Source organism: Sceloporus undulatus, chromosome 1 (assembly GCF_019175285.1).
Source record: "Sceloporus undulatus isolate JIND9_A2432 ecotype Alabama chromosome 1, SceUnd_v1.1, whole genome shotgun sequence".
NCBI lineage: Eukaryota > Metazoa > Chordata > Lepidosauria > Squamata > Phrynosomatidae > Sceloporus > Sceloporus undulatus.
The window spans coordinates 278144172-278160590 of NC_056522.1; the positions used below are offsets into that span (position 1 = coordinate 278144172).

The 16419-nt window shown below is 38.8% G+C and overlaps 1 protein-coding gene across 7 annotated transcripts in view; it reads right to left on the reverse strand.

The window, feature by feature from the left end:
• The window catches only part of SBF2 (SET binding factor 2), a 364188-nt gene that overhangs the window by 164717 nt on the left and 183052 nt on the right, over positions 1-16419 (reverse strand). For all 7 annotated transcript variants that reach the window (XM_042461173.1, XM_042461134.1, XM_042461050.1 and 4 more), the window contains 2 exons: positions 13297-13407; positions 9706-9811 (listed from right to left, as the gene is read on the reverse strand). In XM_042461173.1, the coding sequence (XP_042317107.1) occupies positions 9706-9811; positions 13297-13407 (217 nt within the window). The remainder of the gene's footprint in view (positions 1-9705; positions 9812-13296; positions 13408-16419) is intronic.

Sequence of the window (16419 nt, forward strand, 5' to 3'; positions counted from 1 at the left end):
CACACATGAAAACAGTATTTTGCAGCCCAAGAAAACAGACCAACAAACAGCAGTTTATCAGCCCGCTTTGTTGTAAATTGTTGGTTTTACATTTACTGCAGTTTAATTTATAACATTTTAGTTCTAATTTTACTTGACAAAAAAGGAGGTTTTTGTAAAAAAAAAAAGTGCTGTGAACAATAACTTCATAAAGACCAACTGAGGCACACTCCAAGGACCTTAAACATTTCATGCAGCAACTGTACTTGTCCCAGGTCCACCAATGTTTTCCACATCAAGGCAGCCAATCCAAACGAAAGGTGCACATTCAGACATCTATAGATGGGTACTTGAGAGAACGGTGGTTGTGAGTACAGTAGATGCTTTCTCTTCTAACAATGTGTTCTTAATCCCAATTTGAAAAGTCCCCATAACTTGATTAATGCAATGAAAGCAATAAAATTAGTTCAGCTTTTAAAGTATTTACTTTAAATATAATACTTTAAAGTATACCAGAGGGAAACAATTATTTTTCTTTTATTCAGATATATTTAAGTTCTGATCTTAGTAGACTTTTCTCTGAACTTTTTGTTCAATTTATCAACTGATCATGCCACAAAATACATCAGGCTGGGTTTGTCAACAGGTTAACTTTTGCCTGTTAACTGAAATAGAAATAACAGAAAAGATAAATATTACAGAGAAGATAAATATTTAAATTAAATATTTAAATAAAGCATAACAACAACAACAACAACAACAACAATAACAACACAGTTGTGCCTCAGTCTTAATTGTTATACCTATCTTTTAGGAGACAAAACAGTTTGGGGGTTGTTATGTAAACAACCCTACTTTCATTCAACCACTAGCTCTCTCCTGACCCAGACTAGATCTTTTTCATGTATCAATATTTCTGACAGAGACAGAAACAATTCCTGAAATTGAGATTTTCCCTTAAAGGCTTGGTAATAATGGAAATAATTTTTAAAATAGTTTAGTTTGCTTTCATTGTCTGAGCCCAGTCTTTAAAACCATATCACATCACTTTCTCATCAGCTTGTTTCTGGACAATTTATCATAAACAGATATCTTAAAATAAACCTTATTTTAAAATTATGTTTCATTCAAATGTCTTGTGAACATTTTGGACATTTGCTCCCAACTGAAGGTTGGCACTCAGACATTTCTCTGTTCAGAAACAGAGTGTCCTGGGTGGTGTAAGGGAGACTTCCCCAATTTTCTTGCCAAAAATGGGGGGAAAGGAGGGCAGCAGAGTGGGTGACAGATTATTATTGCACAATGTCTCTCTAAACAAAAAATGATAAATTCATTTTGTAACTGTTGACTATTCTATATTTAGTATACATATGGAAACAATTTGTTATAAAGGTCATAGTTGTTCTAAAGAAGCCATATTTATTTTTGTGTTTTTAAAATTTTATTTTTGACTCATTCACTCAAAAACATTTGCAAAATTAGGAAGAATACCTTGTAAGGATAAATTTACAATGGTCAGGTTGCAAGTACATTTGCCATTAAAAAGTATGAACCAGTTATTGAATTCTACTGGAATTTTGTGCTATTGAGAAAACTGCTTCTGGCACAGTGGTCTGAAGGTTGAACTAGAACTCTTAAAACCAGAGTTCAAATCCAAGCTTGGCCATTGAAACCCATTGGGAGATCTCAGTCATACAGTCTCAGCCTTAGTGGAAGGCAAGGACAACCCCCTCTGAACAAATCATGACAATAAAATTCTGCGATAGGTCTGCCTTAGGGTTGCCATAAGTCAGAAATAACTTGATGACACAACAACAACGATCAGTGTAAGAAGTTACATTATAGTGGTTGCACTTTCATTTCAGTGGAGGGAGCACTGATGAAATAATGATTCTGTGTAACTAGTTTTTTATGCAACTGTTTTATATTTAGGACCAGGGCTTTAATTTAGAACAACTAAGGAACAGGACAGAGAGTATAGTTCTACCAGTCCATGCTAATCTTTCCATCCTAATTTAACAATCTGACTGCATGCAAAAGGCTGCAGGAAAAAAAAATAGATTCAGAATATATATGAAAGACTGATTATTAACCTATTGTGTACTTTTGTTGGTAATAAGAAGGCTTTACAACATTACCATATGAATTGAATTAAATATGATCAGAGTTGAAAGATGGTCGGAATTTAAACAGATTATAAATAGCATGTAGGGTACATAAAGATTTAAACAAATAGAAACTGTCCGAATGAATGGACAATGAAACTGAATGAGTTGCTACATTGGACATTTTATCAATGCTCTACAATAACAGAACTAGACAGTCATATGAAGAAAAATGGAAAAGAATAACAAAATTATGGGAAGTTAAAGACATATAAGTTAAATATGATATGATAAGTTATTTTACAGGATAAGTCAAAAGAATGTTATTTCAATTCTTGTTACATACTTTTTGGTTTCTTCATGTAAAAACAAATATTATTGGCATAATAATAATAAAAAAGAAACTAATACTGCCCAAGACAAACATACCATATCTGACTAATCATATTTAAGTAATTACAGTAAATATATATAATAATGTCTCAGAAACATGGATTAATATTTTCAGTGGACAGATCTCTGATAATTGATCTCTTCTTATAGTTTTCTTTGTTTCTATTCTTTAATTGTACTAACCACTCTTCCCTTTGGAAATCATGACGGACCAAATACCTTCCATCACCACCTTGAATAATTCTGTGTGCGTGCATGTGTGTGTATTTTGCCAGTGCATCCTGCTACACACATTCATTGCCAGTTCATACTTTTCCCTCATGTCACATTTCTGAGTGATCCCAGCACATTAGGAATAATAATTAGCCAAACAGGGACAATATGGCATGATTCCAGGCAATCTGAATTATTGCATTTCCCCAAACAAGTCTTCATTAGCTTTAAATTTGTATGGGCTTCTCAAATTCCAGTTCTGGGGACAAGGCTGGATATAAATTTTTTAAAAGGCATAGGACATAATGAATATGATCTTGTTACAATGAGATTTAGCTATACAGACCAGAATTTGGACAACTAGGTTTGAAAATTAATTGGGTAATGTTGAACGTTAGAAATCAGGAGATTAATTTGTTGCCACAAACACTAATAATTGGAATAGCTTAAACAATTAAATTATGGTTCACTTTTTGGTCAAAACGCTTTTGAAACAAACAATAGGATTTACAGCTTAGAGGTTGTTGTTGCTTCTGACTCCTACAAACACATTTTGTTATTAACATCTTCAACAGTGTTCTTTTTGTCATTTTAAAGTTTCCTTTCTCCAACCTAGTATTTATTGTCATTGATCTGTATCTCTGTTCCCTTCTTGCTACTGCCTGCCACTCTTACCAACATGTAAACTGTTCAATTCATGTTCAAATGGCTTGTTTGTCCATGGTTAATGAAGAGTAATATTAAAAGTCCATTAGGAATTATGTGTTTGCAGGGCTAGCAATGTTAAAAAGGCCTTGGATGAAAGGACTCTCCATTAATACAAACAGGAGATAATGACCAATGGAAGTGGATTTTTTGCACCCTTTTGTGTGCTAAAAGATTATTACTTTGTAACTAGAAAGATGATTTTTCTCCACCTGTGATCCACTGGATAGAAGATCTAAGAATGCTTGCAATATTTGAAAGAATGGTGTATAGACTAAATTTACAAATGGACGTATATTTGGACATATGGTTAGCATTTATAGAAATTTACAACTAAAGTGGGTATTTTTTCCTCTTTCAACTTTTTATGTTCCTGCATTTGTTATACTGGAACATTATTGAATATAACTGAGGTGTTGTCCGTGCTGGCAAAATAACTACCTTGAAGCCTACATGTCCAGATGACATTCAATGTGAAACTGGGTGGAAATTGATACAAAGCTGTACTCTAGAGTTAAAGTCCAGAGCAAAAAGAAGCTCAGATACTTTCCCTTAACATGGAAAATGCACATCATTGCACATGCATATAAAGGACATGATATGAATGCGGGAAGCCCAGGCAGCATAGGGAAGCGGTCTGGACCATATGCTCTGGGACAGCTGAGATGTAGCACCATTCCTCGCCATAAGTTATCTTTTTTTCAGTTTATCATTCAGGCCAGCTGCACCATCAACTCATCGCACCATCAAACTGTCATACACCCATGATGTGAAAGTATGACTAACATGGCAGTTCATCAATAATACAATGGCTGCAATTAAACCATACACAAACCAGACAGTCCAACAGAGGGGCATGGGGTCAAGGGAGAAACGGGGCATATATGAGAGGCCTCCATGACTGCGCTTTACTAAAGTGTCACTGGGCACACCGATGTATGGGCAGTGTATTGTGTGTGCAACTGTGTGGCCAGTGACACAAGGCATCCAATGGAATGGGAGCTGGGCAGGAAGAAGGAGATAATTGCCAGTCTCAGGTGGTGTGTTCGTGTGATGGTGCACATGCATGGTGGGGAGGCAAAAACAACAACAATAAAAAAAAATCCAAGCTTGATGCCACATTGTACAAACTGCCTGTGGGTGTATGGCTGTACTTTTTATTTGGGGGAAAAAATAGAAGAAAGACACACAGGAGACAATGTTCTTGTTTAATTAGCTACACCAAAGCCTGCTGTGATGCTTTTAACAACTGCTTCGCCAATAAAATCTCTCGGATAAGGGGTGATCTTGATGCTGGCATTATAACAGAAACAATAAGAGAGGTATCCAGTGACTCCGCGGACCCCATTAAACCGATTACTTTGAGTTTGTAAATACCGATGAAGTGAACAAACTATGAATAGATTATCAGTTTCTGACCTTTGCAAGTAACACATTGCTATCTTTTCAATGCTTTAGTTCCATCTATGTCACAGATATTTCTCCTGACTAAAGAGAAGTTGACTTGTTCTATGTTATTACAATTTTCCAAAAAAGTGAAGATAGTCTTTTCATACTTCTAGAAAAATAAGGTATATTCTTGGTTTGTTTTGTTATCTTCCTGAAATATTTTGATGCTATTCCTCTTTGAGTAAACTTCCTCATCAGATCTTTTCCACAGTAAAGGTACTAGCTCCTCTTGCTCCTTTTCCCTCTGTAAAGAATACAGATTATGAAACCTTTTTGCTGGTCAGTTTTTCTCAATGCTGGTAGAAAGGAGCTCCTCCCATCTACGCAGACAGATATGGATTATTGTTCATGTGTTCCTTGAAAATATAAACAAAACTGTAAAGAAAATATTTCTCAAAACTCCACTCTACTGGTCAAACCACTCCGTCAGCATCCTACAGAAATAAGAGTTGAATTCTATGTTCTTACATACATATATTAAAAAAGATTTCCCAGGGTACTGAAAGTTCTCTGTAAATATTGCATTGTCTCTGTTCTCCTGTTCCAGAGTTGTATGAAATTCTTGAAAGAGTTTCAGAAAAGTGTCCGTGTTAGACAGCAATAATTCATATTTGTTCACTGACAATTAGTGAGGATGAACAAGACAAAGGAGAGTCTATTCCAATCGTTTTTTCTAAACATTCCAAAGTATGGCTCTTGATAACAATACTCTACGATTTCCTTCGTCAGTACTGTATCATGAGGGCAGCTGAGTTTTCCAGCTCCAACCACTTACATGCATTTTCTGTGGCTTGGGGTGTATTCATGCTGTCTGAGAAACTTGTTTCAATTTTTTCCAGTCTTTCATTCCCGCATAATGCTTATTTTAACATTTGAAAGCAATCTGTAACAGAAGCAGAACTACGAGTCGGCTATGATAGAGTACACTAAACATCTTCACTAAATTTAGTTTCTTTTAAAAATGATCTGCTTAAAATTAGTTTGTGTGTTCAAAATTGAGTTCAATGACCATGGAATATCTAATATGCTTGGTGTTTTTTTTGGGGGGGGTTGCAGTTTCTTCACCAACAGAAAGGTTCTCCCCTCCCCATCTATCAATATACTAGATACATTTTGTTCTGTTTCTAGCATGAAATTTCCCCAAGTTTTAAAAGATCCTGGTTGAGCCAAAATTCCAATTCATGGTTCTATAACTACAGCAAATTTGTAATAGAAATAAGATTACTTAGAAATTACTTAATGAATGCTTAAATCTATTACTCAGCATATTTTTAGTAGAAGTGAACAAAACATTCTGAATTTCCAGCATTATTATGACTTTTCACCTTAAACTGAGGACATTTAGTATAGTTCTGAAATTATCAATCCTTGGCTGTCAGGGCTTCCTTTTACAGTCAAAACAAGCTGTGATCTGCTTCAGATTCAGAAGTGGGAATAGCAAGAGGTCTTAATTGTTTCATTGCTAGTCATCTGTTCACTTAGTCATGCTGCTATCCCACTTCCAGGATAATGTACAGGGACTCTGTCTTGAAAAGAGCAGTTGGGAAAGGGTATTGAGAAGATAAAGAGATAAGAAAGAAATGCTAGGAAGTGCCAGATTACACCCACTCTGAAGCCACCATTACTCTTTTATACTATAAAAGACAGTCCTCATTAAAATCAAATAAAGAAATGATTTGTTCTGCTATCTCTCTAATGTATGGGTGGGCAAAATGGCATATATGTAGCCCCAACCTCTTTTGTGCAGCCCACAAGTCCCCTGACAGTATGTAAAGCAAACATGAACCACCACTGAAATTAAGCATTGTGGGCAGAAAAACAATGAAATTCAGAGGCAAGCTGTGACTACAGACTTGCAATAGAAAGATTATTTCTACATCTCAATTTCTTCTCGTACCAACCAAAGCTCCTTCTTACTGCAGAGTATAATAATAAAGCACCAAATCTTCTTATTGTATATAAAATAACAATGATCTATCTATCTGTCTGTCTGTCTGTCTGTCCCTTCAGGGACGTAGCCAGGATTTTAGGAAGGGGTGGTGGTGTCCAGACTAAGTGCCACCATTATAATGGGGCTTGGGAGTGGCAATGCAGCAGCACGCACCATTCATTTTTCTAATGGAAGGGGGGGTCCGGACCCCAAGAACCCCCCCCCTTGGCTACGTCCCTGGTCCCTTCTTGCCCCCACGGTAGTGAATATGGCCAGGGGTGCTGAATGTCTTTAACAATGGTTCATTTGTGAACTGAGGCAGGCTACATTAATAATGAAATTACTGCTACCACTACTGCTACTATTTCAGAGTGATCCTGTTTGTATCAGACATACTGGGGGCAGGGATGTTAAAGAAATTTGCAAGCTAAATCTTTAACTGATTAGTTAACTATTGGGGTGATTAATCATAGAAACAATTGTTTACCAGTATATTTGTTTAATTTTATTACAATTATGAATAAACTTGGCAAGTAAACTTAAAAACAGAAACTTGCAGAGCTTTGCTGCTTCCTTCTCTCGCAAAATATCAGTGCACTTGTTAGATTACCAACAGTTACATTCTATGATGGAAGGAGTCTATATCTACCTACAGTAGAAAATCACAGAGGCTGAGCTGCTTGAAAGAGAAGACCAGGTTGTTCCTTGCTCAGATCCAACTGAATGCCATCTCAAGGAACCAATCAAATTGAAAATATATTCCTCAAGCTATTTAAAATTCTATTAGATAATCAATTTTTGTTACTATTAATTTATGGAGCAATTACTGTACAGATATTTTAATTTGTAATAAATTTAAAAAAAAACACGATTTCAGAGGTCAAGCAGCTGGGGCAAAAGGAATGGCCAGAGGCTGCTCCCACCCTGATTGCTGTGGAACTGTGGCGACCAGATGCCGCAGTCCAAAATGGGCAGCTGGCAGGAGAGGCTTTTTACTGCTGCTTTTGTGGTTGGGGTTCAGGCTGCCTTAGAGCAGCTTCCAGGTAGTTTGGGGTCATGCATTGCTTGAACACCACCACCCCCCCCAAAGACCTCAGAAGGCGCTTTATTTGGCCTGTCTGTTTTAGGCTTCAATTAATCAAATAATTTTATTTTTAGAAAAATAACATAAAAGTCAAAGATAAATTAAAGAAAACAAAACCAGACTCTGATCCTCAACACCTTATGCAACCCAGAATGTGGCTGCAGGCTTCGCCATAGTTATCCATTTCTGTTCTGAGGATATATTTCAAAGGAAAAAAATGTAACCTCTGAGTGATCATTCAGCACACCAAATATCCAGAAACCACATATATCTGTGTCAGCCTGGCATTTTCCTGCTATTTTTTTACCATACAAGAGACTAAGGAAAACCTAGAATAGTGGTCATATGATAAAAACAAACAACACCACAGCAAAATCCTGTTTAATTGTCTACTATTCCTCAGTACTTTCCCCTAGCTTTCTGGATTTATTTTAAAGCATCAAACTTAATAGAGGAAGAATCCAAGTGTAGATGCCATTAAGAATATTTTCTAGCAACAGTGGTGATTTTTATCAGGAGGAGATGATCCCTCTCTTCCCTGTAACTCAGTATAATTTTAGATATAACTATCTGCCTAGTGCTACTGATGTCCCTATGACTTTCCAGTCTAGCAAAAGATACAAAATGCACCTATAGTGCTACTAACCTGATAATCTATAGGTAGCCCTATTTGAAACTATATCACATTATTTATCTGCAATTTTACTCTTCAAACAAAAGAATGAAACTACAAGGTGAAGACAAGCCCTTTTCAACCATATATAGCTATGAACCAAGACTGAGAGCCAGCATGATGCAGTGGCTTGAATGTTAGCCTAAGGCATTGGGAGACTAGGGTTATAATCTCTACTCAGCCACAAACATCTGCTGGTGACCTCAGGCAAGTCATATTCTCTCAGCCTCAGAGGTAGGCAAGGGCAACCCCATGTTGAACAAATTCTGCCAAGAAATCCCTATGATAGCTTTGCCTTAGGGTCACCATAAGTCAGAAATCAACTGTAGGTACACAACAACAAGAAGACCAATACTGTAGGAACCTCTTAAGGCATCATAATACTTGCAGTGTACTTTGGTAGTGTATTCTGGGAAGAAGATCCAACTGAATGCAAGGACCATCACTGCAGTATACACAAGTCCTCATGAAAATATAATGAATATTTTCCTTCATTTCTTGACAAATTGCCAGTTGCATTTCTCTCTTTAAATAGTTTACTCCAACAGGATCTCTTGTGTTTCTTCGTTCAAATAACCACAGTTGAATATGGATGTCACCTTTCCAGTGCACTGCTGTTCTCATTTGCCCCAATGCATTGCAGTACCTCCTAATTCACTTGAACACATGCACTTACTTTAATTTCTCAGCTACACAGGTGTTTTAAACTTCCCATAATTTTGAAAGAAGAGGAAAGATCAGGGCTGACAACAAAGAGAAAAAAGTAGTTCAAGAAAAAGGAATCAAAAGGAAGAGCAGACACCTAGCAGGACTTTTCTGCTACTATGGTTCAACACCAACATGTCTATTTCAGGACAATAAAAATTGCTACAAAGAACGGGTACAACTAATCATGGTACAGTTCTTCAAGTCAGTATGAATTCTACTAGCTGCAGAATTAGTCACCACAACTGGATAGGGATGCACAACAGGTAAGCAGTAAACATATTTATGCAGCTGGGGGGGGGGGGGGGGGGGAGACAATGTTCAGATCACTGCTAAGATATAGTTAAACTATGTTTCAAAAAAAAAAATAGCACCTTCATTTTTGAAACTCAAAACTTGGAACTGCATTCCTGAAGTGATTATGGAAACAAACAAACAATGGACAATAATAATTCAAATAGTGACATACCTAATTGTTGAAATAGAAGAGCCACGCTAGTTCCTGTAACAGGAAGACTATCATGTAAAGGAGTTTGTATCAGCTGCCTGTCTCCTGCTCCTAGGGAAAATAGCTTCTGTAAAAAGATATTTTAATACACTATTATTGTTTCTGCAATATGCAGTTGCTTTTTTGTGTTATTATCATCTACAAATTAAATGACACTGATATTTTAGTCACATTTTATTTACTATTATGAAATCTTGGGGACCACAAAAATGTAACAGCTCACCAGTAGCACTCATTGGTTTCTGCAATTGTTCTAAGTCTGATGAACAAATACTTGCCCCATCCTAACTGAAAGATCTGTCCTGTTAGTTTTCTGTGCATCACAATGTACCCCAAGTAAGCAGAGAGGTGTCTTATTTTTCTACTGGGTTTTGAAGAAAGTCAGCAGCATCACAATCCTTTTATTGTCTTCAAAGCCAGTCACAACAGATAAGATTCACCCTTCTAAATTCTACAATCCTCCTTCCAAGTACTCCAGTCCAGAGAGAACTTTTATATTGCTTCCCTTAACCAGTCTTTACTAGATGGCTTCCAATGAAAATCCTTTAATGTATGTACAGTCTATCCATCACTTGTGCACGTCAGGTTGAATATCCTAATGTATTTTTGCACAACTGAAGGAAGCCACATAATGTAGTAATAGTGACCAAGACCATGGAAATCTGAAAGTGCCATGTAATATTTACCTAACCAGATAATAAAATGTCCATCAGGGTGACAAAAGATGGGGGTGATGGGAGGAGGGCTGCAAAAGTGTAGTATGCTTTCCCCAACAATGAACTAAATGTAGCAGGAGAAGTTTAAATGTGGTCCAGTGAGACTGGCTGGTAGGTTGAATAGGGAAGAAACTCAGAATAAATGAAGACAAGATGGATATTCATGCCTGCTTAAATAGGCTGTAAAATATGATAATATTAATGTTTCCACAATATTTATCAACATATTTCTATCTAACCCTATTACAAGATCTCAAAATAGTGTATACACAAAATAAATTTAAAACAATTCGGAAAAATTCAAAAATGAAAAACAGGAATAATTTAAGTGGTCTAAAGGCATATTAAACAATAAAATAATTTTAAATAGTTTAAATCAGATATGGATTTGGGTCCAGCTGTGAATCCAAAGACACCACAAATGAGCATTATCATTATCACACACCAAATCAAACAAAATTCAAAATCCACAAAACAACGATAGCTTTATTGACGAACCAAAAAGCCAAAATTATATCATGCAAGCTTTCCAAGCTTCACTGGCTTCTTCATCAGGCAAAGATGTTATAATTTAGTTATGGAGAAGAAAACTGACAGATAATGTTGGAGTCACAGGCCTACATTTTGTCTTGGATGTTACCTGAGTTGTCAGTTAAGATAGTCTGGAGAATCTCAATGTAATCAGAAGCCATTTCCTTCTTGGCCCGGCCAAGAAGCAACTACCCAATGAACCAACTGCAATCCCAATTCCAGAGGATGCTCTGGTGCCAACACCAGCCAAGACAGTAGAAAATGAGGAGACACCTGCTGACATTTCAATGGGCTGAGCAGCAGGAGAAGGAAACACATAAGAGTGTACAAGTGGCATGGAAGATGGCACAGGGAGAAACACTGTCTCCCACTCCAAACAAAAGGTCCATGTCTGCCATAGATCAGGGCCTGATGTATAGGGGGGCTTGGTTAAAGGGACACAAGAAGGATTGGCAGTACAGTGGTGCCTCGGGTTACGAAAGTAATTCGTTCCGCGGCCGCTTTCGTAACCCGAAAAGCCTTCGTAAGCCGAATTGCCATAGGCGCTAATGGGGAAAAGCCGCGTTTCGTGCGAAAAAGCCGAAAAAAGCACCAAAAATTTTATTCGTAACCCGAAAAAACATTCGTAATCCGGAACAATGATTTCCAATGGGATTTTTTCGTATCCCGAAAATTTCGTAACCTGGGTATTTCGTATCCCGAGGTACCACTGTACACTGGAGCACATGCCCAAAATGTGGAGTGGCCTCTGTCTAGACCATTAAGAATATTTAAAAGGGATCTCAGTTATATGCAATAATGTTCCATACCATAAGCCGGAAAATAAACACACGCACACACAAAAGAAAAATAATTAAATTGGTTATAGGTTTCTATAAAAGCTGACCAACCTTAGGCCATCTTAACTAACAACAGAAGTAACAGCTGAGACAAGATGCAGGTCTGTGACTCTTACCTTGTCACTTTTCTTTTGTATGATTTTTAACATCAGTGCCTGATAAAGAAGCCAGTGAAGCTCTGAAAGGTTGTATGGCATATTTTCTGCATTTTGGTAGATCAATGTAATGGTATTGCTGTTCTGTGGATTTTGTGGCCAACACTGAATATCTTTCCAAATGAAACTAATATCTATCTTGGTATGCTGATACCAGGTTCTTAAGCACAGAATGGTCTTTCTCATCTCTTGCTGCCTGTTTCTTTTTAACTGGAGATATCAGAAACTGAAACCTGGATCTTTTACATGCAAAGCATGTGTTCTAAAGGAAGAATTGAAGCATGGAGACAGAACACAAAGGTAGGTATGGAATAATGGAACATTCGCTGCTTTGTAATCACCGGCATCAGTGACTATAAATTCTAATTCACCTTAGGCCAGTGATGTCCAAACTCTGGCCCTCCAGGTGTTTTGGACTTCAGCTCCCAGAAACCTCAGCCATCTTTGCTAATGGTCTGGGAATCTGGGAGCTTCTGGGAGCTGAAGTCCAAAATACCTGGAGGGCCAGAGTTTGAATATCACTGCCTTAGGCATATACAACATCAGTTGATAATGAAGCTAAATAATGGAAGAGTGAGAAAGTTAAATTACAGTTTCTTCTGCAAGCAGTCTGCTGTTCATTCTTCAGCACAGTCCACTAATTTTAATAGGCACTGTCCGCTCTTTCTCCATTAGTCCTTATTGTGATTGTGCCCCAGACTACTGTCAGAAGACTGCGTTTAAAGCAAATTGGGACATGGTGCTTGGGTTCTGCCATCATGCTTTTCTTCTGAAATTTGTTGGGGCAAATGGATGCTTGCTATCAGAACAAAAAGAACCATACAGTATATACAAATTCTATGCAGATATTTAATCATAAGCCTTAAATTATCAATATGCAACAGATTTTTTTCAATATTGTCATCTCTGTGTTTCATAAAAATCTTCTATACCGAAAAATAAAATAAAATAAAAATAAAAATGGACAATTGAAATAATGACTTATATCAAAATGTAAAGACTCAAAAAAGTACAGCTGAAGGAAAGAAAAATGCTACATCTAAACCAAGAGGGGGGAAATAAATATTTTGAAATACCAGCAATAAAAAAGTTGAATGTTGCTGAGTTTTCTGATCTGAACTAAAAGCAAATTCAATGATGAAATTAACCCCTTGACATTACTGTGGAATGGAATTCTTTCTCTCTTCAGAAGATGGGCCTTTGGTACATACTCATCTGAACTATGGTCCTTTATTAAAATATTTGAAGAATTTATTTTTGCTTTCTTCATAAATTAAATTAACTATATAAATACCCTTTTTCCCTATTTACCTGTGACCCTCCAGCAGCAGGGACAAAGCATGAACAGAGATTTGCAATGAGATTCTCCAATGAGACATTCAGATTATCCACATATACAGTGTAGACCAAGCCAAGGCAAGCCTAAAATATGAAATAAAAACAAATACAACTGAAACCTGGGAAGAGCCAAATACTAATAATGATAAAAGATACACATTTGTAGTGAAAGAAATACATTCTTAGAATATTTAAATGTCACAGGAAAATTATTTTGCTTAAAGAAATTCAACACTAAGATCTTAAGTTTCTTTGGAATTCAAATTCTATCATTGTTTGTAAGCATGTATGTGTCTACAGTAATTGAGAACACAATCAATGCAGGTCAATCCTCCAAACACCAAAGGGTTCAGAGACTGAGACAATTTTTTTCTCCTCACTCTGAGCAGATTTTCCCTTCCCCACAGTGCTCTAGGCATAAGAAGTCTGTTTTCACTGCAATACAAAGGATATAAATCTCAACTGAACAACTAAACATAAGTGTGACAGGTTAGGTCCTACTGAAGCAATGCAGTGAGACTACAGTTATAGAACTGTTGCTAAGCTATTTAGAAGCTTAAATATAAAAAATATATTTGCTGAACACTCAAAGCTGTGTAAAATAACAGCACACTATCAGAAATAGCAGTGCACTGAACCTTTTAAATAATCTTTATTTTAATATGTTTCTGGTGAACACTGAACTACTTTTTTTTTGGGGGGGGGGAAGAAGTTTGGGGTGAGGTTGCTATATTTGCCCCACTTTGTTTATTCTTTCCCAATGGGTCTTTGTTACTACTTCACAACAACTTGTTAATGCTTCATAATATAATCAAATAAGTTGAATTATTTATTTAAACCAGTTTTACTTGTATACTGGTGATCAGGAGAAATCAGGGTAAGAAACAGGAAATAGGGTTCTGTTTTTGGTTACTCCACACAATGAACTGTGAGGACTACAGTATGGAACATAATCTTGGCAGTGAAGCACTCTCAGGCTCTGGACGTCTTTTTCATCTATACTGCTTCCAGAACCTTCCAGGATAGATAATGCCTTCCTATCTAGATTGGGACTTTGCCTGACTAACAAGCAGTTCTTAGCTCGGGACTCATTCCTCAGCTCTGACTCCCTGGCACACCCCTGACACCTGTCTAAGACACAACTATGACTTTAGCTAAATCCAAAAAGAACAGTTGCTTACCTGTAACTGTGTTTCTTCGAGTGGTCATCTGCGAATTCACACAAATGGGTTTATTCTGCGCCTGCGCAGCAATCCTCGGAAACTTCTAGAATCTCTGGGCAGAAAGCAATGTATCTTTCTGCAACTTTTTGGCGGTAGCCCCGCCCACCCATTATAAGGCCCCTGGTGGCCCGCTCCTCTTCAGTTCCGAATGAGCCGCTAATCAGCGCGGCAACAAGCATTGTCAGTGAGCAGACACTGGGGATGGATGGGCGGGTTTTGTGTGAATTCGCAGATGACCACTCGAGAAACACAGTTACAGTAGCAACCTGTTCTTCTTCTTCGTGGTCTCTGCGAATCACACAAATGGGTTTAGACTAGCGAGCTATAGTCAGTGGAGGAGGGAGTGTCAATAACAATAAATGACATAATCAATAAAGTATGTAAACCAACACTGTGTTATTTACCAACAGTGCAACAGGTCTATTGCATAGCAGAGAGTAACACTGCCCTCCCAAGGCTGCTCATGCCTGGCCCTTGCATCCAGCCTGTAATGTCTAGTGAATGTCGTGGCTGGGACCAGACAGCTGCCTTGGACACATCCTCGAGGGGAATCCCCGTGAAAAAGGCTGAGGATGCGGCTACCGCCCTAGTTGCATGGGCTCTAACCCGACCTGGTAGAGGCTTTCCAGCCAGTTCGTAGCAGAGGTGGATGGTACTAGCCACCCACTTGGAGAACCTCTGCAGTGATACCGGCAGCCCCTTCTTGGCTTTGGAATAGCATAGAAAAAGTCTCTCCGAGCGCCTGGAAGCAGTGTCCGTCCAGATGGAACGCCAGCCCCTGCGGACATCCGGGCATGGAGCTGACGCTCAGAGTCTGTGGCCGGATTAGGAGCCGAGTCGGCAAAACAATGTCCTGGTTGATGTGAAAGGCAGACACCACCTTTGGCAAGAAAGTGATTGTCTGTACGGAGCACCACCTTGCCCTTATGGAAACGGAGGAAGGGCTGGTCCATCCTCCAGGGCACACAGTTCACCAGCCCGGCGGGCTGGCGTGATAGCTACCAGGAGCTGTTTTCCAGGTCAGGAGTCTCAGTTCGTAGTGCTAAGGGCTAAAACGGTTTACAACCAGCTGTGCCAGGACTTGTCTAGACTCCACTGAGGTGAAGGGTCTACAACAGGTGGATGCAGATTGTTGGATCCCTTAAGGAATCTCTCTATGAGAGGTCCCCAAACAGAAAAAGTTTGTCTCAAACAAATAATGGGATGAAATGGCAGACAGGTAGCACTTGATAGAACTCAAGGAGAGACCCGCTTCTGTCAGTGTCACAAGAAAGTCCAGGACACTGGGATGGGACACGGGATGGTGGGATGCCCTTGTCTGCGAAGAAGGCAAGGAACTCATCCCATTTGTAGGTATAGGACCTCTGTGTAGATGGTCTTTGTGCTGCTTTGATGATATCCCGAACACCGGATGGACGTGTGTTCGGGCCGAGTCTTCCACGCACCAATGGGAGGACTGAGATGCATCTCGGGATGTGGACTCGCCCGTTGTGTAGCAAAGCAGGTCGGGCCGGTTGTTCCCATCGGAGATGCTCCTGTGCCCGCTGTAGAAGAGGGGCGAGGCACGTTGTCTGGGCACCACGGGTTACAAGGACTGTGTCCATGTGGTCCGACAACATCTTCGAGATCACCCGTGTGATCAGAGGAGATGGGGAAAGGCATACAGGAGGGCCTTGAGCCCACTTGATTTGGAAGGCATCCCCTTCCGATCCGGGCTCCCTGTCCGTGAGCAAAACCTCGGTACGTGGGCGTTTAGCCGGGAGGCGAACAAGTCCAGAGAGGGGGTGGTCCCAGCGATGGAAGAGTTGGGTCACCACTTCTGGATGCAGCCTCCATTCGTGGCAAGGGAAGATGACCTGCTGAGTTGGTCTGC